This window comes from Xiphophorus couchianus, chromosome 5, assembly GCF_001444195.1.
Source record: "Xiphophorus couchianus chromosome 5, X_couchianus-1.0, whole genome shotgun sequence".
In the NCBI taxonomy this organism is placed as follows: Eukaryota; Metazoa; Chordata; class Actinopteri; order Cyprinodontiformes; family Poeciliidae; genus Xiphophorus; species Xiphophorus couchianus.
In genome coordinates, this window is record NC_040232.1 from 13743390 (window position 1) to 13771357 (window position 27968).

The following is a 27968-nucleotide window of genomic DNA, read 5'->3' on the forward strand; positions in this document are numbered from 1 at the left end:
CATTACAGCAAAGATAGACTTCATTTTGAGGTTTATTCTAAACATAGTAGTGTTACATAGTCATTAGTCATATTTAATTTAACCCTGTTTCAGATGTTGTGGTCAGTGTCGAGGCTAATTATATCATCATCAACATCATTTAGGATATTATAAGATTAAACAGTACTGCTAAACTTTCACAAACAGGCATTATTTATTTATTAAATGAGCTATAATTGAATTTTGCAGGTGCTGCAGCCATATTGGATCTTTAGGTCAGGGTTATGGAAAACCTTCTGATTTTCCCAGTCAAAATGAAAGACTTCAACGGTTGATGTTTTACCATTTTGAATTTGGAAATTCTGACTTCTGACTGTAAATGGAATATGGCATGACTGCTGGAGATGCTACATCTTGCTACTAGCTACCTTCCCCATTAAAGCAGACACATTGCTACAATGCTACAGGGGCATTGTTTATTTCCACTGTCACCAAATGTTTGCTCAGTTTGCAAAGTCAGTAACTCAATTCAGTTGGTTGGATTTCCTTAGACAGAAAACTCTTTACCAACTGGCTAAATAGTCTGAATATGCATGGAATCTGTCTATGTGAGTAAAACTGGTCATTTTGAACAAAACAACTAGAACTAGATAAATGGACGAAAAATATTTCATTGTCAGATATTATGAAGACCATGTCGAAAATAAAAATAGAAACAATGCCTTTTAATCAGCTATCTTTAATTATAAGAAAAAATAAAAAAGCCAGTTTGTAAAAAGGGGTCCAAATTGAAATTAGTAGATGAAAAGTGAGAAAGTTGAAGAAGCATAAATATTTTTGTGAGGCTCTGCAGCACTATCATGATCAAATCATCATGTTTATTGTTTTTAAATTAATTTGACACAGTGAGTAAAGTTTTAACTATTATTTATTAACCCTATAGCCTTTCTTCTGTTGTATTCTGTGAATGACATCAAACACTTTCAGCTTGTTACGTAATGCTGCATCTGTCTGATTTACATTGAGATATCTGTGTCAGCTAAATTGTTTAATGCGACTGTATCCCTCTCAAACAGCCGTGACACAATGATTCTGATGCTGATGCTGATCTGCTGAACGGCTGCTGTTTTCCCACGTAGAAAAAAAATTGAAGCGTTTAGTGTCCACCATGGCTATTTCATGAATGTATTTGCATGCAGAAAAGGCAGGAGGGCAGGAGATGGAAGCACAGCTAGTGTGGCGCTCAGCTTGCAGAAAGAAAAAAAAATGCTGGGGTGTGTTTACGTGTGTGTGGAGGAGGTGAGGGGTGCTTTGCGTGGCTGCAAGCTGTCAGTCAGTCTTAAACCTGCTGCTCTCCCTGCACTGTACGGTGGAGTAATCCTTTCCGTGAAGATGCGAGTTGCTGTAAATGTGTGCCTCCTTGTCTTTCTCCCCCTGTGTGTGTTGCACTTTTTGACTCCTCACAGCTGGAGCATAAACACAACTAAAGGAGGAAAAAAAACAATCTATTTTCAAATGGAAAACGATTTAAATTATTCACAGCTGAATCATCGGTGAATAAACGAACTCGGTTATTGATATCCTGCTCAACGATGAGCCGACGCACTCACTCACTAGCTCACACACACGCACACACAAGCACACACACGCCCACACGCACTCAGAGACACACACAGGGTGGTAGAGTTGGTGTTTTTGTTCTGCTGGCACCAGAGAGACAGAGAGGAGAGGATAAAACAGCCCTTCCTCCTTCCATCCATCCCTCGGTCCCTTCTCCTCCCCCTCACAGTAACGCTTCAGTGAGTTGAATGGCCAGGAGAGGGAGAGAAAGAAAGAGATAGAGAGGGAAAGACAGAAAAAGGGAAAGGGAGGCATGAGAGAACAATGAGCAACACATTTTTTGATATAGCTGAGGGTCGCTGTTGCTAATCCTTCCCCTCTGTCCCCACAAATGGTCTCTATGTCTCTCATTCATTTTTCTTCTTGCAGCACTCCACTCTCTTAACACGCCTTTTTCCTTTCTGATTGTTCTACCATTTATTCCATTCTTCACCTTACCCACTTTTTTGGTTCGTGGCGGTTCAGAAATATTGTACCACTTTCATTTTGATGCTAATTCAAAAAAAAAAAAGGAAAAAAGTGATGAATCTTTTTCCCATTGTCTGGCTGTTTTTTTCTCTTCTGGGGGACGGAACGAGCAGGGATTTGCTCCTGAATTTAGCTTTGAAAAGCCAGACAGGCACACAGAAGAAGGAGAGAAAAGGGAGGTGAGAAGATTCACAAAACTGAGAAGCGTCGGGGAAGACTTACGGGACACAGAGGCGAGAGGGGGAAGGTGAAAAGGCAGAGGCAAGTGAAACTGAAGGCCAACATGGCTGAAAATACAGCTTATGTGTGCTGAAGAAGTAAGAAGTTTTAGAAAATTGACCAGTCAGCTTCTCCACCAACAAGCTCACATCAACCCAAATGTAAAGCAGAAGTTACAAACTACAATTGTGTAAGATCTAACAGTTTCACCAAAGATTATCAGGAACAGGTACATGAAGAATTTCTGGTCCCTTTTGCAAAAATTATGGTGCTGCTTAAGTCTTTAAAAGCCCTGGACTTGCAGAATTTATTTTAGAGTCGGTTTTTATTTATTGGTAGCTTAACAACACTGCCAACTACTTACAAGAGTAAACTGTAATGTAGAAATGCTTAACTTTAATTTATTTAAAATTGTTTAGAGCACTAACAAGTTTCAGATTTTGTTAAACTTTTTTGCAGGACTGGAATAAAAAATGAATTCAATTTAAGGTTTTTTGTCAAAAGCTAAAAAGTGTGATTGCGTCTGTAAGTTGATTTCTCAAACTCTAAAATGCCAACAAAAGATATGACTACAGCGCAAATAATAACCAGCCATGTTCATGTTCACTTCGTACTGTAAAGGGACAATACTTAAATGCAGACACTTTTTGTTTCTCTTCCATAAAAGCACACATTTTCTCCCAGTTTCTTGTCACAAAAAGGGCAGCAGTGAATGTCATCAGTATTGTGCTGGCATGTTTGTCTTTTACCTGCCCAGTATCTTGCTGACGCATCCATGGCTGACCCGTAGCTGCCTCGAGATGTCGCAGGGTCGAACCCCTTGATGGGCGAGCTCCACTATTCGCTGTCGGACCACGTCTGGAAGAGGTCTGCCGTTTACAAACACGCCTCCGAGTTGGTTCACGCCGCCATGTCCTGGAAAAGAGACCGCAAGAGTCTGAGAGGGTTAACAGCAAGGATGCAGACGAGTGACAGAGGCAGAGGAAAGTCAGTGTCTTGGTTCAAGCCACTGGGGTCTTTAAGTGCTGGATTGTTAAAGATATGATTTTTACAAAAGAGAAATGTTTTCAAATGTGAATGACAGTATGTGGATTGAAGATGGAGTGGTGATTTGTTTAAAGATTTCCAGTAGAGTGCATTTAATAACAACCCTCTTTAATTCAAGCAATAAAATCCTTGAAACAGTTTGTATAATTGGTTAGATTTAAAACAAGTATATCTGAGGTGAAATTGATTACATTTAAGAGCTAAATGATGTTAAGCCAATGTTTAAAATGCTCTTACTGAACTAAATTATTTAAATTCTAACTATTTTTATAATAATTTAGTTGATCTAATTTGTTCTCTCATGTAACAGACATAAAGTGTAAATGAAATGACGGTAAACTTTTAGATTTTTCCTGACATCCACAGCTTACATGACAGCAACTGCATCAAGATTAAGAAGTTCAGATTGCTAGCAAATCCGACTTTGCCATAAGTGCTACTGCTTACATAGCTAAAATGGATAAAACCTTTAATTCTCGAAACTTCCTCAACAACACAATGCAATCCATATAAAACATAGCCTTACTGTTCACTGAACTTCACACAAAGTAAACAAGATCAACACTTGACTGAATCAGTAGCTTCAGTTCAATTCTAGTCAAAATGTTTAGGTAGTTACCAAAATAAAGTGGTTTATGTCCGAACTCAACCACTGGATTACAAAAGCACCTTGCTAGAACAGAACTGAAAAACACATTGTTATTTTGGGAACATTTTATACTTTATCTAGTTCAGTGACAGTGTTGAAGTCAAACTTGCTACAATACTGAGCATCATAAACTTTGGAAATGAACGTCACGCCGTAGTTGTGGTTGTTGAATAAAAGATGAGGATAGCTTTACTGTTTCAATAATGTTTCATGTGTTAATTAGCAACCAATTATTTTGATTTTTGTTCTTTTTAATGAGGAAGACAAATCAACTATAAGGAAGAGTTGATAACAGGAAAAATTCTCTTAATTGAGAAAATCTAAATGTATTTTATTGCTTTGTTGTTGAAGAACAGCATGAACTACAAAAACTACATCCAAAGTTCAGAATTAGATGTGTAAATGATTAAATAAATTATTTGAATATAATTATATTTAAACTAATTAGAATTAAAGTACAAAATGTAAAGCATTGACTGAGGTTTTGTTAATTTCATTAAACATCTGATCCTAAGTACCTGTTAAACGTACCAAAATTACAACAAGTAATTTCAATTACATGTCAAAAAAATTATGTCATTTGTTTAAAGGAATTTTATTTGTTTACCTCTTAAAGTAATTCTTTGGTTTGGTTTGACTTTATTAAAAGTAGTGTAATAGAAGCATAAACAAAGTTATATGCAAACAAAATAAATTTTAAACAAAAGCACACAAAACAAAGAAGTAAAGTATATTTACACGTTCAAAGGAGTGGGTAGAAGTATGAACTTATTTTTACACCCACCCCTCTAACATTTGCAGCATCATCAGATAAAATATTATTCCTGTTAACATGTTTTAAAAAAAGAAAAAAACAGTTACTGTGATACTGAGATTATTGGTCATAAATTATCCTGTAGCATCTTAAACCTGCCTGGTCACTTTGGGTTTGACTTTGATAAACTCTCTTTTTTGTTTTCTTAACTTTTTTTGCAAATCATCCCAATGTATAAATTAAGTGTAATATTTTTTGTAACCTTCACTTTATTAGCATGTGTTTATTAAAACCCAAAGCAATAGTCCAAATTTGATCCAAGAAGAAAAACGTAATCAATTCTGGATGGCAACAGCACAGGTATTGCCCTGCAAACTGGAGTCATTTTTTAGTGCCTCTGATCTGCACTATGTCTCTCATTTATACTGTGAAGCAAAAGAATATCAGTTGCACTGCTCTACAAAAACAACTTTTTCCAATTTCACCAAGGGGCAAGCTAAGCAAAGATGGCAATTAGGTGAAGGGATTTCAATTAATTATTGACCAAGGCCTCGGCTCGGCCCCACAGTAAAAGATGCTGGTAATATTCCCCTCTAGGGAGCAGGGATGAAAGTAAAGCAGGAACTAGATAAAAACAAAAAGCAAGACTGAAATACACTAGAGTAGAAGAAAAGACAAGCTGCAGCTTAAGGTAATTGAAAAACCTCCTGGAAGCAGGATTTATTTTATGTCCTATAGCTATTAGCTAAAAAAAACAAAACAAAAACAATCACATGTGCTTATTAGATAAATTTCTATCATACATATAATGTTTTTTCTATTACGTTTTTAAAAAACAAACTTTCTAAACAGTTCATCAATAAATCAGAGTGAACTCTGAAGCACATGTTGCCCATGAATACATTTCCAAACTTCATAACAAACATATAAAGGCTCTTTACTCTGGACTAGATTTAAAAATAATGATCTGAGATGTTAACTTTGTTCTGCCAATCCTGGGGGGAAAAACACATTCCCTCTCTCCGCAGCCACTGAGTTTGTGTTTGTACTGTATATATACATGAATCCCACCAAAGGCAAAGTGTAAATCAACTTTCCCCACCGTTTAATCCACTAGCTTTTGTATTACCATAGTGATTACGTCTTTAGGGGAAACACACACGCACTCTCTTCTTTACATACAGACACTAATCCTAGCTGTGGGGGTAATAGATTTTAAACACATAACCCCAGCAGGGGTAGTGCCTGAAACAGCAGGCCGTCTCGTGAACCAGCCGCCTTGCCTTCGTCTTCTCATCATCAGTACGAGGAAAAACAAAAGTAAAGATGCATCGTTTCTCTTCAGCTCTAACATAAATAAGTCAATATATGAAACACACACTTCTAATAAGGACGGTCTGGCTCTAAACTTACCGCTTCGTCTTTTTAGATGTAAGAGGGCTCATTAAGCAGACACCAGCACAATTTGGAAAGCAATCAGTCTCGACAAAAGGCAGTGATGTATCTGGAGAAAGTGAGACTGATCTGCTTGTGCCATTCCTCTCAGAGCTACTCTCAACCAAGGCTCAGTGATGAAACGTTATCATCTACAACAAATGTTATCTTTCAAGAAAATATGAGACAATGTGGCAAAACAAAGCCATTTTTCTCATCAAAAATAACCAGTTTGGTAAAAATAATAATTAAATACAGTGAGCATGAGATGGTTAATTAAGATATACCACAGTTTTACCTAGTTCTTGTTGCAAAACTGCTGAAGTTTCCATCTCTACTTCCTCTACAGTTAAACTCCTTCTTTAAGATTTCAGAGAAAGTGCTTTAGGGAACCGAGTTTTCTCACTTTGTACAGAGCATGGAGTAACGCATCGCTGCTCTTCCTGCACCCACTGCTATGCACTGCCAGTAAGATGGCTGAAATAAGGCTCTAATATTTTCCCTTACAAACTGTATTATGAGGAAATGTTTTCCGATCATGAAAAATAAGGACAGTCATGGACTCGCCAACCACTCTTATTCTTATTGTCGTGGCCTGACTGTTTACTGCTTAGCTGTGTTTATGTTGTAATGGTTATTTCTTTTATTTGTTTCATGTGTTGCCTTTGTGGCAATGTCTCTCTTGGAAAACAGATTTTAACCCAATGAGACATTAGTTACCTGGATAAAAAGAATTTATTAATAACTCTGTTTCAGCACTACAGTGTGGGTGAGATGCATGTAAAGCAGCTGACTACAGCAGACAGCCTGACTAATCAGCTGACATTGATAATCAGCTGATATTGACTCGTTATGCCTGTTTTAATCTATGTAGAGCAGAGCAATAAAAAGTAAATCAAAATTAAACTAGTGATAAAAAAATTTGTAACAGTCTGCATGTTATGTTAGAAGCAGTATAAATAATTTTTGCTTTTCTGTTTTAAATAAATGTAACTGCTTAATTTGAGACAATTTTACAGTCATGCCTTTAAACCATGTAGTGAAAATTTTTCATAAACTCACAGTTAAAATCACAGGTGCAAAATAGGGGAACTAGGCTCAGAACTTGACCTTTTTTCAGCTGGAGAAAATAATCTTGATCAAGTTTGCTCTGGCTGTTAAGATATTCTCATATAGACGTATAGATGATGGACAGAAACTGTTCAAGATTATAAGGCAAAGTGAATAAAAGCATTTATGAGCATCAAAAACAACAGGATGTATCTTAATCCTCACATCTTTGTTTAGAATATTCTTGCAAAACATTCATTGCAATTGGTAATAATGCCTGTAGACATACGACATTAATTAAAAATCCTTGTTGTCATATATTCTGAGCAGAATATAATGTTTAACTATCAGATGTTTAATTTTAATTAAGGATGCAGGCATTGTCACCATCATACATAAATAGTGTTTTCAGTAAGCATCCAATAATGCTCTGTCTTTTGTAGATTTAACATTTTTCCAAAGCCTTTTGGGGTTTTATCACTATCAATTTTAATATGAAAACTTACAAACAATGTTCAAAGATATGAGTCTGTTCTATGAAAATGCTCATTTACTTCTTCCAAGACGGGTGAATTTTGTTCAGTGGCAGTAATATGGACAACAGAGCTCACCTCACTGAGTTGTTTGTGGACATACGTAGTTTGAATCTTTTTCACAAAACATCATCATTTTTATAAAGCATAAGACCTAGTTTTGGAAACATTCATGCAAAAACCACAACTGATATTATGCCTTTAATAGGTAATAATTAGGAGGGAGTAAAAACATCATGCAACAAAGCTCCCCAGCAAATTCTCTGACCCTTGAGCCAACAGGGCGCCTCTGGACCCTGTTTCATTATAAAGGAGAAATCCACTTATTTACTGTGAAATGATTTCTGGGAGTTTAAAGGAAATGATCACAAAATCTCTGCCAGTCCCATTCAGCATAGAGAGCGTGCTGTAAAGAGTCTGCTGACCTACATGGACAAATCTTTTTACACTCTCAAACACTCTGTGTGAATCCGTTATGGCTGTATAAGGACATTATTCCTTTTCCCTCCTGCCCTCATTATTATTTCCCGAAACCTCTCAGCGAATAAAAGCAGATTTTCTGCAGGTCGTTTATAGAAGCCTGCTGTGCTAAGTCCTCCTCACCACAGGTATCTGCACTGAAGTCCCCCCCCCCACCCTTACCCAACCATTCTCCTTCTTTCTCAGATAAGAGTAAATGAAATGGTTCCTTTCACCCCTTCTATCTGGGCCAGGGCATGAAAAATATGCCTTGCTTTGTGAGGAGATGGAGAGGAATGACTTGTGACCCACAAAAACCCTCCAGATACCTATTTATTCACTTATCTGTGTATTGACTGTTGGTATTAGGCGTTCAGACTCTCACATTTTTTTAGAGGGTTACGGTATTGGGGATTATATGTTTGAAATTTATTTTCCAAACCTATAAATACTGATAGGGCCAAACGCAGAGGCATTCGCATCCTATAAAGGCATTTGTTTATCAGGAGCTGTATGATCACCGCCGGCCTAAGGAATAAGCAAACCAAGAAGCTGCTTATAGCTCTCAGGCCAACAGGGGGAGCCCAAGAACACTTGACTTCTCATATAAGACACAGACCTTAAAGGAAGGGACATATTATGCAAAATAAACTTTTTTTGTGTGTGTGCTTCATATCATATTAGAATGTTATTCCTTCATCAAAAACATACTTGGAGTGTTGCTTTCATTCTTTCATGCATGTTTGAGAAATCCTTGAATCTCCCATGGCAACCGTGGGGAATGCCTAAATGTTTGTTCTCGCAAAGCTCTGCCTATTTACTCAAAGGAGAGCTGCAATCTCAAGTCGAGTTTCCGCCTCACAGAACAACCTCCCTCTCAGCTCCTCCAGACTAGCAGCAGCAATTAGCAAATAAGTAGTGGAACTGTGTGTTTACTAAGATTATCATACAAACTACTTCTCGATCCAACTTCCATATAAGAAAGGTTGGAAACAGCATAACGAGAAGCACTGTTGTGAGGCACAGTATCAGAAAGAGCCTCTGTCTCGCTTCTTACAGAGACAGAGGCCCAATTTCAAGGCATCAAATTGCAAAGTCAAATTAATTCTGTTAAGTTATGCTCCACATATTCTGCATTTTTATAGCAACTGACGGTAATATAGTTACATAATACAAATAATATCCCCCACCTCCAAAACATCAAATTTGTTTGCAAACTTGTTTTAAGCACATTTCAAATGCTCATAAATAGCATTTTTAATTAAAAACGCTAACATTTAAATTTATTTGTGATTTAAACAAACTGTTAGCTTTATGCCTAGTAAGACCTTGTTTATCAGAGCAAATGGAGTTGAATGCTCCCTTTACTCTTTGCAAGGCCTAGTATTATTTTACATTTCTAAAAAAAATATACAAATCATAAGTTTCCTTTCACTTTGTAATTATGAATTTCTTTGAGTTGGTCTATCATTAAAAAGCTCCCACTAAACCTTCAAAGTTTGTGACTGCAACTTCATTAAAAATAGAAAAACAACATAGATGAATACTGAAAGATGCTGTATTTACTGCTATTTATGTCGTCAACAGTGCGCAATATATATTGTGACGTCAAACCAAAAACATTTTGTAACATCCTCTGTTTAGTTAATGGCTTTCTGAAAATAAAGGTGCTAAACACTCAACAGATAAACCATCACCTAAGACAACTTTGTAGATTTTTATAGTATTTCTATGTCCAAGTCCAACAAATACATTACGTTCTTGAAGGAATTCAATCAACAGTGTCCTGCAGTGGGTATTGTTGCAAATTAGACACCGAAATCTTGCCAAATTAGGGGTTTGGGTTTTTAGGAGTCTTTCTCCCAAAGCTGTCTCTGGAGAGAGGAAGGTGTTGGCAGAGGAAGCAGCTTCATTTTCATCCGTCTGAATCAGAGAGCGGCAGAGCCAGCCAGGAGAGACCCAGGGGGTCATTATGCATCCCTGTTGTATTTTATTTATTTACCCTTTATGGAAGCTGACTTATAGGAGCCCACCACCTCCTTAAATGTTTGATTGATTCACTGTTTCTGAAAAAGGAGAAGAAAAAAATATTACTAAGATAAAGCAGAATATATTGGAACTCCCCCATCCAGAAAATAAGCTCCATTAGGGCTCTCTGTCTCTTTCTTCCTGCTACATTCCTCAGTGTCCTTCTCTCATCTCTCATCTGTCTCGTCACGGCCTGACGACTTAAAAATACAGCCACAGAGAAATGGCAAACAAAACACCACAGATTCTCGCCTTTTCTCAATATTTTCTATCGTGAAAGAGAAAAAAAGCCAGAAAGAAAATAAAAAGGGTGGATCTGTAAATTACTTTTGACTGAAAGCTGCTTGGTATAGTTGCCTCCAAGAATACTGATGAAGCAAATTTACTTGAACAAACAGTGGCTAGATAGATGTGGCTGGCGTGTTAAAGGTGGCCTGTGATGTTATTCTGCATTTCCTTTTTTTTTCCCAACCTGATTTTGGAAAATAATTATGTCTGGGAAAGAAACAGGATAATAAACTGCTATAGAAATGATGTAGAAGCATAGAGCATCTCCAGAAATGTTAACAAAAAAAGAACTGCTTATGAGTGGTACTCCAAAAGCCATTTAAGACTATTTTGTGATACTGTGGAAAACTTCACATGTATTGACAGGCATAAATAAATAAATAAATAAATAAATAAATAAATAAATAAATGTGACGATGGGGCAAGGAAAAAATAGCAGCAGCAATTACCAGTTTAAAATGTCAAGTGTTTGCGTGATTACAATTATTTTCATCAGATTGTAAAGTTTGACTCAGCCTGATTAAAATCTGTCCTTTTTTCTTTTACGAGTTTTTCTTTTATGAGTTGGTGAGCAGATTTCTACATCTGCTCACCAACGTAGAGGCCACAGCCTTGCGCGTTTAATATTCACCATACCTTCATTACCATTACAATACATGATTATGAAATTCAGCTCATTATCATCACAATTACCTGGAATAGATTTTTTCTTTACATATATGTTACTCGCTGCAGACAATTTCCCCCCTAAATCTATAATGGGGAGCTCATTCACCTGAACTACGCAAAAAAAAAAAAAAAAAAAAAAAACACAAAACAAAACAAACAAACAGACCATAAACCCTCATAATATATTTTTTAAAACTCCAAGACATTAAGAGCAACCTTTTTAGTAAAATAAAAATGTCTGAACATGGTTGAATGTTTAAGGGAAACTTTTATTTGGCGCAGAGACACAAACAAGGTGCAGCATATTCCCTGCTGAGCTGAACTTTGGGCCTTTTTACGCACAAGCAGCAGCAGCAGCAGCAGCACACAGAGGGGAGAGAGGCGCACATCCAGAGTCGCGCAACAACATTTCCACGCGTCACACTCGATTCCCCACGACCTCTTTCTCTCCCTACCTTTGACATTTTTTAAGGTGTAATCGTTTTAAACCGTCTCCGCGCTCTGACATATATAACTTTAGCTCCGCTGGTTCACCGTCAGCCCTGCGGATCATTGGCTTCTGGTGAAATGGCGCGGAAGAGGAAACATGATTCGTTCTAGCTCTGAGCTGCGTGTGTGTGTATTTTTTTTTCTTTTTCTTTTTTTTTTTTTATCTCTTTTCTTTTTTTCTTTTTAATCCGGCGGGATAACGCACCGTGGGAAGTCCTCTATATCAGTCACACATTCTATACGAAAATAACAGCAGAGAACAGAGGAACAACCAAACATAAAATGCGAAAGGTGTGAAGGATGCGCTCATGCAGTTTTGAGACTAGTGACAAAAGACAGAAAGGGAAAATTCAATGATAAAATAACAAAGTAAACATTTGAAATTAAAAAAAAATTAAATTAACACAAAAATTAAACTGTGCATTTATTCGTATTGGTGTGAAAAAATAAAAAGGATTAATTTCTGTTTCCTGATTATGAGTGAAAATATATTAAAAAATTACAATTAGGGTTTTTTTTTAATTCAGTTATCCGATAAGACAATATCATAAACATGCCAACTATTTTGAGTAGAAACACAAACAAAAAGTATGAAATAAAGCCCTTCTCTCCTGCCCAACACTGATAAAAGTGTTAAAGTTGAACTAATGAACTGGCCTAACAATACGCAAATATTTTATTTTGGCATGTTTACATCCACATTTTTCAGTAGAAATTATTTTACAGGTAAAAGTATAAAATAGTTTAATTCAGACAAATTACAAAGATTTGTCATCCATGTTAAAAGAAACACACAATTGGTTTGTCATTGAGGCATAAAATATTCATAATTACTTTTAAATCTGCTCTAAGTTGTATGTAAATCTTTCCCTGAAGCTAACATTCATTGGCCACTTATCATATACCTGAGCCAAGTATCTCAGGTATAAGATGCTTGGCTTGCTAGCAAGTCTGACATTAGCATTAGCACTGTCGCTTATCCATTTAGTGGCAGATACAATTTTAAACTTTGAAACTTTCTTAGTAATAAGTGTAGTGGTAGTACTTAATTTTTACTTTATTAATTAATAATACACATATTAGCCATATTGCTCTCTGCTGGTCACGCACATAACCAATGAGAGCAGGCTAACTGAACTAACATATACCGTCCGTTTCTTTCTAATCAAATGTTTTAGCACAATTTTGTTTTACAAATATTTAGAAATGAATATGCTTAAATAGAAATTCAACAACTTCTAAGGCTAATAATAAACAACCACCAAAATTCGTTTTTATAGTGCAGCCCACATAGAAAATTGCATCTTGAGGATGGAACAAAAAGGGAAGAAAAAAAATTTGCACCTAAAAGTGATCTCTGACATTTTTTAAATATCTCTAAGTTTGCCTTTAAAAATAAAAGCTCTGCAAATAAAAATGAATGTTGTGCTATTGCTAAGGCTAACTGATTCAAAGACCTTTGGGGGGGGTGAAACCAGTGAGCCTAACACACAAAGCAGCGTCCGCCATGTCATCACTGAATGCCTAAGTTGCGCCCCCACTACATGTGGTTCCCCCTGCGTGCAGCAGCTGTTTCCCTCAAGTCTTCTGGAGCCAGACTGTGACCTGTGAGCAGAAGCTGCACGTGCCTTAACTTGTGGCTCTGACTGCACTATAAAAAGGACTTTTGGAAAGAATTAAATGTTAGCCATTAATAATATTTACATTTGAATAAAGCACATTAGTTTGTGAATGTAATGTCAATAAATATTTTATCGATAAATAATTTTATTTCATTGTGGGTTTAAAATATTGGTATTCAAAGTCCAGCATAAAAAGTAGGGCTAAGACGCTTATATGTGTCGCATATGGTACGTATGCATTCACTCAGTAAAAGTTAATGCATTCGGTTTGGAATTGAAAAAGCCTGTAAAATTTAAGCAAAGTTAACTTTGGCAACATTGCTGCTAAAGTCAAAATTGTTGTAACAAGAGGAGCTTCTTAATAACCCCAAGGGAGTCATCGCCACGAAACAGCACATCTAAACTAAGGCACTACGGTCCCCAAGTTAAAATGTTCACATTCCAACTTTTAAAGAACAGATATACAAAGGTTCTCACTATTTCTGCAATTTAATGTCATATTTATTAGACTTTTTTTTGTTGCTTATATTGTACATCTTTCTCAGTTAGAAATGAACACATTGAGTTGGACTAGTAAATTTAAAGAAAGGTTGAGAGTTTCACACATTTCTTTAAGCAGATTTTAACTGTTAAACTTGTATAGTTTTCACTCAGAAATAATGATTATGCCTAAATTAAACAAATGCAAATTGTTACACCGCTTCCCGTGAAATTGAAACAGAGCGTTTCATCAGAACCTAACCAGAGCTCTACTCTTCTGGTACGGTTTGTGGATCAAGTTCAGCTTTTAGTCATGCTTTGATACCCTCTCTCTCTCTCTCTTGCTCTCTCTCTTTCTCTCTCTCTTTCTCTTTCTCTCTCTTACTCTCTCTCTTTCTCTCTCTTACTCTCTCTCTTTCTCGCTCTCTCTTACTCTCTCTCTCTCTCTCTGTCTCTCATTCTCTCTCACTTTTCCTCCATCACCCCTCTTTCACTCCCTCCCCTTTTGACCTCTGCACCTCCTCTTCTCTTCAAACCATAGAAACACAACAAACCGTCTCCTACAAAGCAGAAACGGCGGCGAAAACAACACAAAGCGGGCCTGCAGAGACCGCACTTCATCTCTCTATTCACAGCATCACCAAACTCATGCCAAATTATTCTCATGCATCGTATTCGCAGAGCGCAGGACAGAGAACCCATCACACTTTAAACAATGCAACACAGTGGAGTGTGATTGATTAATAAAACACCAAGAAACAACACTGGAAAGAGTATTCAGTAAACTGTTATGTTTTTTTGATATTATTATTTAAATGATTTTGAGTTGCCCATATGCAAAACATTGGATGCCTTCCAAAATAAGAGGTCGTTCAGTGTTCTGCGAAATTTGGACATTTGGACTTGAGCGGTAAATTGTCTGATTTCAGACGGGTACATCTACATCTTCAGTATGCAATAAATCACGAAGCAATTACATTTCAGTTATGTTCGTAACTTCAGTTAAAACGAAACAAATAAAGCAGTGCAGTTTTTCTGTGGACGCATGCAGGGCTGGTGGTGTGAGTGGTGTTTGAGGGCCAGTTGGGATCATGCAGATGAAGGGAATGATAACCAGAAGAACTTACTGTGCATCGCCGCGAACGGGTCGTGCTTACAATGAATCTCCATCGGTGCAGAGAGGGGGCTCCAGGGCCCTTCAAGCAACCAGAGGATCTTAAAAACAACACCCGCTTCGGTCTTCCACTTTGCGGGCTATGATGACAGATGGGACTTCCAGTGACTAAAAAGGCTTTCCTTCAAAAAGATAGTTTTTTTTTTTTTCCTTGTTAAAAAAAGATTGTGTTTAAAGGTAAAAGCAACACATCTGATCGAAAAGTTAAAATGAGGCGTTCAAACATCAAAAAACTAAAAAAAAAAATTAGAATGAAGGAACAATTGGAATCACAGCAGCGGATTAGTTGTGGTGTCTCCTGAACCAGAGGAGCTTCTGTCTTCCTTTCTTCTGCTGTGGGTCAAGTAGCGCCAGTCCCAGGTCGGCAAAAATATGTCTAAGTTTTTAACAATTATTCATCCAAAACACGAAAAATAAACAAAATACGTAAAGCAAGGAAAGTATGACTATTTTGCTCTTTTTTTCTTGTCGGTCTGCTGACCGTGAACACCCTCCCACCCCCCCGTACTTTCACCGATGGAGGCACAACTCTCCCGTCAGTCTTTTAGAAAACAATCAATAAATAAATAACATTTAAAAATTAGGCGCGAAAGGTAGAACAGCTCTTTACAGATCCAGTGATCCCGGTTGTCCTGTGCACATTTCTTCTTTTTTTTTATAAATCGTCCTCGGCTGCTGTTCTCACGTGAAGATCCCCCTTCAGTTCAGCGTCTGAGTGCGGACAAGCGATCACATCATGCGGTGTCATATCCAACAAAAAATGTCACGTGCCCAAAAAATTAAGAATATAATGTAAAAAAAATAAATAATTATGCAAAGTCAGTCAAAAACAAAAAGGAAAAAAAAAGCACTTTGTGGTTCAAGTAAAAAAGCCTTAGACTTCAGATGTATCTTCTTTCTGTCACCTCCTGAGTGGACCGGGACGCGCTGCACAAACCGGCTCCCGGTGACTGAGTGAGTTTTAGAGGCGAACCTCTTCAAGTCAAATCGGAATTCAAAAGATGTTTTACTCCGCGCTCCTGTTCAGGAGACCAAAAACAACCACCGTACTGCACATAAGCGAGCTTTGCTATTGATCTCAAAATGACCAGCCTGCCTGCGCGCAGCATCCGGCGGCGGCGCACGGCGCGTTTCAGGACCTGCTCTCTTGCGGACAGCGCCCGCGCTCCCAGCCCCCTGGAACCCTAACCTGCGCGCTGCCCGTCACTCACCGCGAAACCAGCCAATGACGGTTCGAGCGCTGCCTTGACGTCAACACCAACCCCGGTTCAGCTCGCTGTGGGCAGCGAGGGGGGTGGGGCTCGGTGATTGGCTACAGCGAATCCCGTGCGCCAATGGCAGCCCGCATTGCTTTCTCCTTTGACCAATCGTCAAGTCGCTCGGTGAGGCAACGCAGTAAAAGATATTTTTAATTTCAATTAATGAATTATATAGAAACGCATTGCCTTTATAGCTATTTGCTTCTCAGCTTATTGCGTGTATTGTGTAACTGCTAATTAAGTGAGTATTAAAACTGAGGCGTTTTAATGAAGGCATGCCGTGTTGGATGAAGGAATAAAAACAAAGTGAATCGAATGAGAGACTTTTATTTTAAAATGTTATATGTATATTTAACAAAATGTAGGACGCAAAAATCATTTTTTGTCATATTTAGGCCTACAGGGTCGAGAACGACCAAGAGCAAACAATTACTCCTGAATAATTCCTCTTTCTTATTTTCTTTCGTCATCCTCCTCCATCTCAAGGGGTGGGATCTAATGAAAAACATGTGAAACATGCATCCCGTCTCATTACCTAATTGATCCAGACGTATGTATGCTTTTAATGAAGAGCAAACACACACTCCAAACTGTCAGGTTCGATGTTCGTCCCAGAAGACTCTCAGAGGCCCACACAAAGCATCTGTGATGTCAAAATACACAAATAGCCTAAAGCAGGAGAGTTTATTCCTTTCCTCTTTAATCATTTCGGCTGCATTTCGGAGCAGGTGTATTTCAGAGGAGCCCATGACATATAATTACGCACTTTCCCATCCTGTTCATGAAGGTATCAATAAACGAATCTTACTTATTTTATCATAATAATACATGTGGCATTTTAAGGAATCTAAATAAGAAAATGCAGCTTATTTAAATTATTTTTTGGAGTTTATTCTCCAACTGATCTGATGTCCAGATGGGTAATTTATGAAAGCACTAGACTTTCTTAGAATCTAATATTTATACATTCTGTTGCACATAATTAAAATGTTTCTTTGAATTCCCAGGCTTCTATGAAAGAACCGATCTAAGACAACCAATTCATTCACAAAAACGAACAAATCACCAGGTACTTAGATGCGTTCATTATGGAAAATGCAGAAGAAATATATAAAAAAAGAGAAACCCTCTTTATTCTGTTTCTAACCTCGCCGCTAAGCTGGAAGCTTTGCATGTTTTGTGAGCTTAAAAAATATTTCTTGAAGAAGAATGTCAGTGTCAGCCACGAGGGGGCGTTCAGGCTTGGACAAAAAGGCCTGCGTGCACACAGGCGCGCGCGCACACAGTCATTTATTTACAGATAATTAAAATGAAAAGATTTACACTCAATATTGCTTTAAAGTCCTTCAGTGTGTCCAGTTGGAGGCCAGACTAAGACAGAGGAGTGAAAACATAATTAGCAATCACTATAAACGTCATCATGCAGCACCGCTACTTTTTGATTGGGATCTTGATGTGGAAATATGATTTTTGAATCCTAATTGATTTTTTTACGCCTCTGCTGAGTAAATATTTCCAACATTTTAAACGGACCCTCCTTCATATTTTACATATTTCACATAATTTCTCAGGAGGATCAATCAATGCACTGGGTTTCCTGCAAACCTGGCAGACACCAAACCAGCTTCTATATACATATTTTGGTTAACATATACAAGACAAAATCAATCGAGATGCCTAAGCCTTACTATTTAGATGGAGTGCCTCCTCACAGGCCTCTGTTGTACCAAAGCAGGAAAAAAATGGCAGTGGTATGAGAAATGTACAAAACCTCTATTACTCACAATAAACAAGAGGGTTTGTTTTGGGGTTTTTTTTCTCTTTTTGGTACTGATTCCCTTTTTATTCTCTCATAAGTGATCAAAAGCAGAGGCAACTGCACTGGTGGAGCAGAAAATTTTAAAAAGCACAACGTGTCGTTTCCATCTTTCTTTTTAGCCTCTGTTTATTTTATTTGCAAAAATTTACGCACCCGTTCCCCACACGCGTATAAACGGCAGCAATCGCTGGTGTCTCTCCGAATTGCAAATTAAATATACAAGCAATTAAAAAAAAAAAAAAAAAAAACATCCAAACACAATCAATCATGTATACAAATTGTTGTTGCTTTAGGGTTGTAAATTTGGAGAAAAACTTCCATCAGGGTAGGACGGTTTTAATCCAAAGCCATTACCATATTTCATTACCTCTGCAGAGCTACAGACGGGAGTTGGGATGGATGGAGGGGGGTTGCAGCTGTTTTGGATACTTTCTTTAGACATTAGTAAGAATGTTGACTTGTGATAATCAGGTGGATGCAAATTGAAGGCAATTGTTGTTGTTGTTAAAATGCCCCCCTTTCCCCACCGATCCCCTCCTCCTCCTCCTTCTTCTTCTTCTTCTTCTTCTTCTTCTTCTTCCATCCACCATGAAAGCGTTTTGCTTTTTACTTCCATCGCAGCCACGAAAGGGAAAAAAAGCAATGAAAAATTAATAGCGCATGTTAACTCCGCCAGCTCGTTTATTACACGCCCGCTGACTGTAAACATAATGAGAAAAGCTTCCGTATCTCTCCTTAGGTTTTCACTAGCTTATGAAATATATAAAAGTCCCCACTAATAAATAAATAAAAAACACTGTATATGGACTGGAGAGTGAGGCACCATACAGGTAAAACACCCACTGCTCCAGCAGTTTGCCCCATCATACACACATGTTTGCAAATGTTTATAACAGTCTTGGCTTTCCATCTGCCAGAAAACGTGTCTACCAGACGTCCTGTGATGCGCGTAAAGTAAAAACTGAAGCCAGAAATCCAACATGAGATCATCCTCGCAGCTCATTTACGCGCAATCAGAGCCGACTCAAGGAAATAGCAAACCTTGCAAATGCCTAAGGGTTCAAACTTTCCCAAGGGCGATTAAATGCACACAGGCCACATTTACACCAGTTGTACTTAATTATGAGCCACACTACCACACCTCAAGGAACTTTACAAGACAAACAGCACCAGTTCCTATCTATTAAAATTCAGTTCATATGCCAATACCAATATAATATACCTCTCGCTTTCTTTCTCGCCCTAAAATAATTGCAGGACAAAAATATCGGATCACAATTTGGGAGAGTTGCTGTATTTTGAAATGGCTGTTACTAACTTTTGCAGGATCTTGAAAGTCTCATTTCTGACATAACCGTTTGTACAAAACACTGGCTTATCTTAAATTCTGGAGAGAAACATGACAAAACTTGAAAATCTGTCGTTGCTTTTACTTTTGCTTCCTCTCAAAGATTGTTTGTGGTGCCCATCTGGCCGCCCCTTACTAAACCGGAAACGCTCCTGTGAACAAGCTTTTTTTTTTTTTTTTTTTTTTTACCAAAACAGAGACGCGAATGAACTCTGTGTCAGGAATGTAACTTAAGCATAACGGACCCCACGGCGACTGAATCAGCATCCAGATAGTGTTGAAAATGTAATTTATCTGAGCGTTTTTACGCGCGGCCCCACCCTTCTGGACGGTGGGATGGAGTCCGACAGGCTACACGCTCAGTCTTATTGATCCTCCTTTGTAATCCAAGCACGTATCAACGTGAGAGGTGAATCGAGAGGCTTTAGGTAAAGGCCCTGGGCCCTCAATACTCTACACATCAACAGAGGAGGGCCTCTATTAAATTCTGATTTCCTCAGTGGTTAAAAAGGCTATTAACCAACTGCCACAAATCCCTCCGCTTTCAGCGTTTATCAGCGGCTAGTGCCCTGTTAGGGCACATTTGGGGGCATTTTTCTATTAAAAGGCCGAAAATTATTTATTTCCAGAAGACAAGGGATCTAACTCTCACGTCAGAGATGTACGTAACATAATAAACTGCATCTGTCCTAAACGTGTATCATGCTTGGCTCACTATAACCAGTATTAAGCAAACATGAACGCATCATTAAGTCAGATTTCATTGCTTTGCAGGAGGAGAAAAAAAAAAGCTGCATGACGCTCAGCCCGCGTTTAAAGTGGCCAATCACCTGCCCGCGGTTTCTTAATGACAAACGACGTTTTATCAATGTGGACGCAGCGGGCAGCAATATGAAATGATGTGAGATCCATTGGGTGCCATAACGAGGTCGATGGCTTCATCCATCGCTGTTTCAGACCCCGCTGTTTTATGGAGCATTAACCTGTTGAATGAAAGCGCTGTAGCCCACACTCAGAAACATGTGGTCCGCGAATTAAACCATCATTCAAAAGCTAAAATAAAAGCTCACTTTCTCAGGAGTGCACAGACAGAGTCGATATGTTCGTGGCATGAAATGAGAGTTGTTATCCAAAAAGAGCAAGTTTGGTTTCTGTGAGAGGATTAACACGTGGAGCTGAAACACAAACCTCTCAACGTCAGCCCGCTTAACTTCTCTGCACTCGTTCAAAAACAATAGAAAAGTTGTGATCAGCATCACAAAGTATTTTAAAGTATTACCTCTAAACCGAAAATGTCGAAAAGTATTTGCAGTTTTTTAGCTTTTCCTTAAAAAAAAGAAAGATCATTGAAACATTGAAAATTAGTTCCCTGGATGATCATTTTAGTTCTAAACAAACGTGACAACAATCCAAACAAAACTATACAAAACTTGCGAACTAAAGACAGAACTTGCAATGGCGTTTAAAAGTTTTGTAACAAATGTAGTTTTTCATATTGATGAAATGCAGGAAAAAGTTTTGCAAACTTTGTGAGCGCCAACTCACGAAGGTGAACAAACTTAAACTAAAGCTAAACATTTGTTACAAAAAAAATGCAGCAGTCCAATGCTCTGTGTGAGATTGACAAAATCGAGCAATTAATAATCATATCAACAATAATAAAGCATGTTTCAGAATATGAAAGGGTAATAGATTGAGTCGGTGTGACCCTACCTGCTCTCCCGAGCCGTAGCGCAGGACTCTTGGGCCCCTGGTCCATGTTACCCAGTTAGAAAAGGGGGAAGGGGACGGAGGAAGAAAAAAAAAGGAAAAGAACAAAAACTTTTTTTCCAGTGTTTCCCTTTCTTCCTCTCCCTCTCCCGTCCTCCCTCCCTCTCTCTCTCTCTTTCTCTCTGATACTCCTTTCTCCCCTTCTTTCCTTTTTTTTCCCTTCTTTCGTCCTACAGTACTTTTTTGGGGGGGCGACTTGTAGGCTGAAATAATTCGACCCTTCCGCTCCCTATTGCACTCCCAGCAAGTGCTCAGTCAGCTGCAACTAAACGCTTTAGGTGGAAAAAAGGCTTCGGGGGGAAGCGTGAAATGATCACGCCGAGTAAAAAAAAAAAAAAAAAAAAAAAAAAAAGAAAAGAGCCACTCTCAATGTGCGCTCATGTCCTTTCCCCTTTTTTCTTTCCGAGCACGCACACACGAATGAAATTGCGCTTGCATGTGTTAACCAGCGCGCGCACCCAGACCAAGCAAACTTGCTCAGTATCGCGCAACCCGCACCCTTCCCAGCAGGGCCGCCCCCCCTCTTTCGCATCTGTTACCAAGTTCCACTTTACTAAACTTTCCCGCCCCCGACCTGCTCTCCTTCTCTCTCCGCCATTCCCTCTTTTTTATGTTAGATTCATTTCCTCTGGTGCACATCGCGTTTGCAGCAAGGGAGGCATAGAGGGGAACATGCGTAAAAACCAGTGCTCGGTCTTTTTCCATCACATATAATTTAAGGAAAGTTAGTCCTGGAGTGAAATTTTGCTTTGTGCGCACTCAACCTCCTCTGACGGAGCACTCGCACAAATTTCTCCTGCTGCCCCGTGTGCCTGCGCACACCTGTTACGCACCGCGCGCTTTACGCGTTACGTTGGAGTGGAAACGCGGTGTACCATGCTGAGCTACACCGACCTCTCTACAGAGTCAGAAATGCATGCAGCCTTCTCCTGGTGCGTGTGTGAAGAATTAGTTACCAAAGGGATAGTGCCGGTCCTCAGCTCTGATTGTTTGCCGACACGCACCTGCGAGCGCACAACAACATTTCATTTAAAAATTCATTTGCCAACTGAAACTTTCCACCACTGCTCGTACGCGGAATTTTCTCCATCTAGAAAATTTCTAGAACGTGTGTAACTTTTTTTTTTTTTAGGTTATTCTTTTATGAGAGTCAAATTTTGTTTGGACCTAGAGACAAAATTGCAACATTATGCTTAGTCCTCAGCCCTCGAGTCTTTTTGTGTGAGCACCAACAGATCTGAAAGTAAAACAAGAAAAAAAAAACATAATAAAACCCCTCCATATTTTCAATTTAAGCCCACTCATTAATTTACAAATTTCAAAAATAATTAAAACTCACCCCATGTTAGTTTTTGCGTATGCTTCGAAGACCAAAGCTGCAGATTAGTTTATCTTTAGGGGAAAAAATATTAATTGTTTGCAATGAATGTGTAAAAGTCAGATATCAAACAAATGGCCTGAAGCCTGAGCCGGAAGTGTGGAGTGTATTTGCCAGATAACCAAATACCCCTTGTTTTTCTGTTGTGGAGAATCTAATTTATAAAAATTAAAGGCAAATGGAAATAAAAACAGAATATGAACATGAGAAAGGTGAAAGTTCATAGGTTAAGCCTAACACGAGCTTATGCCTTTAATGTGTTTGAAAGGGGAAAGCAAAAAAACAAAAAAACAACCATAATTTAAATCATTAAGTGTAAAAGTGGTTCTAAAAGCAGAACCAGGAATTACAATGTGGGAAAAAAAATAAATTGACACAACAGTTTTCTTCTTTCTTCCTCCGCTGAGTGACTTCTCCGTGCCTGTCCACCAGACAGCTGTGGGTCTCAGGGTTCACGCTTAGCCGCGAGACAATTGAGTGCGGAACAAAGCGCGAGACAGCGACCCATTTTGCTCTGCTTGTCGCCTCGCGCTGCTACACTCCGACCCTGACCTTCGGCTCGCGCCAACAACATCTAAACATAAACACGCGAGGTTTCCGAAAGAAGACGCGACATAAAGACAGAAAGGAAGAGAAGCAGAACAGGCTATCTGCTTTAGCATGAGGCAAGCAGGTGAAATATTTGCCTGCATTTCCAGCCTGACATCGCAATTTAGCTGGTTGGTTAGAATTAGGCCCAAATACAGGATCCAGCTTGTGGTCTGCAGGTAAAAAGATTTCAAATTCTCTATAGAGTTGCAACCTCCTTCTCCTTTTGGAACCCAAAACGGTATTTGGATCTTATGGATCCGGATTATTTCCAGCAGTTCATCAAGGTGTTGTGAAATGCTGGGAAGAGGTTCTGTTATAATCGGGGTTTTTTTTGTTGTTGTTCTTTTTGTGTTTCTTTTTTATTTTGCGTATTTTTATTTTTGTGTGAGGGGGTAGGAGTTAGACATTCAATAAAATAAAATGAGAATTTTTTTGTGTGTAATTTTGTATTTTTCCTGTTGTCACACTGAAATGTTTAGTTTGACATATTTCCCATTGTAAAGAGACTCAGGCCTATTCAGTGAGAAATCATTAGTCACATTATGAACTTGTAGTTAAGAAAGATTAATGCAATTTACTGGTTAAATCATTATTATTATTTTGGTCAAATTCAAAATGTATTATTATTATTATTATTATTATTATTATTATTATTATTATTATTGCTAAAAGCATATATTTATTTATTGTTTATCCAGGTGTAGGCTAGCTGAAACATGGCTTTTTGAGAAACCGAATAGGCCTACTGGTGTCCTTCATTTTTACCTGACCTGTTTTTATTTTTTTCTTTCTTTCTTCGCTGAACACTTTCTTCTTTCATCTCTCCTCTCATGCTCCTCTCCACATTTCGGCCTGCCCGCAAGAATCCCTCGAAAGGACTCACCATAGTTTAGATATTAATCACCACTTGTTTGTTTTCCACCTCCCCGTGCTAATTAGGCTAATTAATATGAGAAGGGAGCGGTTGGATCGGTGACCCGAGCTCTGACCGAGCGGAACCGGAAAGAATCGCATTAACTCGCGAGACACGAGAAGTGAAGGGGACGATTAGAACAATAAGTAAACACGTAAACACAGGAGGAAAGGTTGCCTGGCTCTCTGGGACTTCTGGCTTTCAGTAGACCGTTACTGTTCACTGTAAACCACAAAGAAAATACAGGCCTGCAGGGGTTTTAATGATTCTGGGGTTTTAGTTTGTCTGTGAAGAATTACATTTTATACTTTTGAAGGATAACTAACGACACATAATTAGACTACTTTAACTTAGAGCTGAGTAGATGAATGTGTCTAATCAGTTTGCAGAATCATTTTTTTTTTTTATTGTGTATTTTGAATTATTTTGTTGGCTTCTAATATTCAGTTCTATGGCTCAAATTAAATCAAGGCACTGAGTTTTATCTGTAACAGTACAACTTTTGCTGAAAACATTCACAGTAAATAATGGACCTGCAAAGCCCTAGAACCCTGCAGAAAGTGTCAGAAAAGAGGAAGAAGGCATCACAATAGTAAAAAAAAAAAAAAAAAAGCTTTAAGAAAAGTTAGATTACAGTCTCTCTTGCTGAGAATTTTACTAAAATTATAAAAATGTTCCTATGTTTATTTTGCAGTCATCTTAATAGTAAATTATTATCCTGTGTCTGCGTTCAGCACAATTTCTACAAACATTCTGGGCGATATACTTCGTCAGTAAAGCGTTTCTTCAATGCTTGACTTTTTTAAATTCAGTTCAGATCTCAAATTTGATCTATTTATCAAATTACAAAAATATTATTTGAAGACACAATAGACACACCCTCTTATGCAATTATATAGAAGCCAAATTCTGCCCAAATTCTTCTGGTCAGATTAAAATGCAATGTAAAATTTAATCCTAAATTAATGTCACCTAATCATATAATTTCAGATGGTTTTATGATGACTTTCACAATTCCGTCAAGTGATTGGCTTTACAGCAATTCCATCGTCAAAGAAAACCTGTGTCAGAAACTATTTTGGAAATAGTTTATATAAAATGTAGGACCTTGCATGTTCTCTAAATAAATATTTTGGTTCCACCTCATCACATGCTTGTTCTTACAAATGTTTAATGAATAGTCAATAAATAATCATATTAATCCACAGTTTATTAAATTACACTACTAGCAAATAACAGACAAAAGTGCTTTCATTAAAGTTTAAAATAAGTAGTTTCTGTTTAAATAGTGATTCTACATCATTGTATGAAAAGTTGCCTGAAATTGCTTAGTGATTATTTATAAAGAATTTATAAATCCTTTAATTAATGCCTGATTGGAAACTTTTAAAATCCTTTTCGTCCCATCCTCTGTACTATAGAGCATTCAAAATAAGCAATCCTTCAACCTTAAAAAGTGATAAACAATAAAAGACTAAATTTCTGACCTACTCCCCCTGAGATTCAGCTGAAGGTTTTAATATATGTAACATGAAGCATGTCATTGTTCAACAATACTCCACTGGCTTTAGTTCACCTCTCATCCTATTCCACATCAGATTTCTTCATGCTTAGAGAAACTTCAACAACCTCTTAGATAAAAACTTGTCTTCGCTTGTGCTTTTGCCTCCCCGCAAACACTCAGAGCTAGTTGGGCTTAACTTCTATATCCGCAGGATTTGATTCAGAGTGGCACTTCACAGTGGCGACACAAGGTTGTCCTTTTTTTCCCTTTCTGCTGCTGCCTTGCTGCCTGGGTGCTGTTGCCCCCATGAAGGCTGCGAGGGGCTTAAGGGCTGCAGGGCGGCTTGAGTAATAGGACACATTATTTGCCCATGAAACATTATGTGACACAACATGACCCTGGGCCATTTGTATGTTAAGGTAAACATTTCACCGTGACGATTGGACAAGAGCGAACAAGGCTGCTGTCAATGTGGTTTTCTACTCACAGCTGAAAAAAAAGGGTGCTGTAACATCGTCTGGGGACAAAGTGTGTATGTGGACGTTTTGTGCTTCTGTGCGTAAAGAGCTTCTTGTTCACAGATGTAATCCGCATAGACACAAGTTGCTTGGTCTAAAAAACGTCCCCAGGCTTGTTCTCTTGTTTTTATCCTGCTGAAACCTTAGGAAACCTGTTGATCACGGATCTGAACTACTTTTAGAGTGGGGCATAATGGTGGCTTGTGGACAGATTGCTTTCAGAAGCATAAGGTGGTCACAAAGGTACCATGTTTGGCACAAGCAACATTTTTACACCAAACCATTTCTGTGGTTTAAAGAACTATCTTCTAGTTAGCAAAACAGATAGATTGATTAATAAAATGGCAACATCAGCTTATTACACACCCTTTACACAAAGCACAATCAGCAAAAAGGTATAACATCCAACACAAGAAACACTGGAAGCATTACTACATAAACTAGTGGATATTTATTATATATCTTTTAAATGAAATATGATCATAAGCAACATAGAGAAATGTGTTTGATAGCATTGTTAAACATTGCTGGTATAATTGTTCCTGCTGTATTTTAAATTTTTAAAAATCACATTGTTGTCGTTTTATTATTAAATATCGGTGTTAATGCCGTTAGATGTATAACTAAAGGTTATTATACAGTGAGAATTTCATAAATGTTTTGGTTTTGCCCCTTCTCAATTAAGATTTGTGGCCTCTTATCCTCAGTGAATGATCGCTTCAAAGCCCAAAGACATGATGTAAATGGAAGCTGACAGCAACTGAGGCAAAAACAGTCATTCTTACAAATTGCTTGTAAGGCCTGTTTTGGTAATATTATGACAATTTTCTTTGGTTTTCCTGACATGTAGACCTTGGATCTTTTCACACCCAGCTGGTGTGCTCTGTAGGTGTATCAAGCCACTGAGAGTCATGTTACACACCAACGAGCAGGACTCATGCAACAGAAAAAACATTCATACGACTGATTTTGGATAGTTTGAGGCACTGCATGTTAATTAACAGTTAATTCTGATGATCATAGTTATGTCAATATGCCTCAGTATGATGTGTAATGTTGTCACTAGTTCTAATTAATATTTTATTCTCAGTTGGTAATCAGATGATGCATGCAGTTCATGTCTAGAATAAGATCTGGAGGGAAAAATTCATAAAAACTGAGAAACAAAAGAAAAGTGTTAAAAATGCATAAAATTGCAAGCAATTCAGTTTCCTGACAAATCCTCATTCCTGATTGTACTTCCTTTGTCTGATCCTGCACCTGATTAATAGATGCTCTACATGCTACATTAACTCCAGAATCTACTGAAATTCTTTAATTCACCTCCAGTTTATTATCCTGTGAAGCGATTTGATGCTTTGATTTTCATTAGAATTAATGAAAATGCAACTACAGTCTATATATTAATGGGATTGAAGAAGATAAAGCTTTAATTGAGGACAATTTGACCAAGTGTGTGTGCTACAGTTAAATAAAACAGGAGTTTAAACAAAAATGCAGTCCAGCTCAGAGGGCTCCATAGGGGTGATGCCGGGCAGCCATTTTTGTTTAGGAGCACTGATCCAGAGCAATTTGTTTTAGATGGATTACCTTCTGTTTCTGTGATTTGTATGTTTATTAGTTAATATAACTCTCTTTGTGATAAAGAACATAATTTTTATGAGCATACTATATTAAAGTGCACATCAGAGTGGACAAAGGTTTCTAGTGACAGAAAACAAAGGAGCAAAACATAGTTGAAGTAAGCTGTAGATGTTGGCCAATCTTTCAGATTATTTGCTTTTATTTCCTGTACTCAAACAAACCTTCATCTGTGAAATTAAATTTACTGATACAATGAAATTTATAAGATCAATGCAAAAGAAAAGATATCGACAACATTTTTTATAGATAATATGCACGTTCC

The 27968-nt window shown here is 37.9% G+C and overlaps 1 protein-coding gene across 3 annotated transcripts in view; it reads right to left on the reverse strand.

Annotated features, from left to right (window-relative positions):
• The window catches only part of pax5 (paired box 5), a 61062-nt gene extending 39566 nt beyond the window's left edge, over positions 1–21496 (reverse strand). For 2 of the 3 annotated variants that reach the window (XM_028018966.1, XM_028018964.1), the window contains exons 1-2: positions 21102–21496; positions 3036–3201 (exon numbers count right to left, since the gene is read on the reverse strand). In XM_028018966.1, the coding sequence (XP_027874767.1) occupies positions 3036–3201; positions 21102–21147 (212 nt within the window). In that variant the 5' untranslated portion in view covers positions 21148–21496. Of the gene's footprint in view, positions 1–3035; positions 3202–14915; positions 16107–21101 lie in introns of those variants that run through there. The other variant, XM_028018965.1, reaches the window with a different exon arrangement.
• Between the last annotated feature and the right edge of the window lie 6472 nt (positions 21497–27968).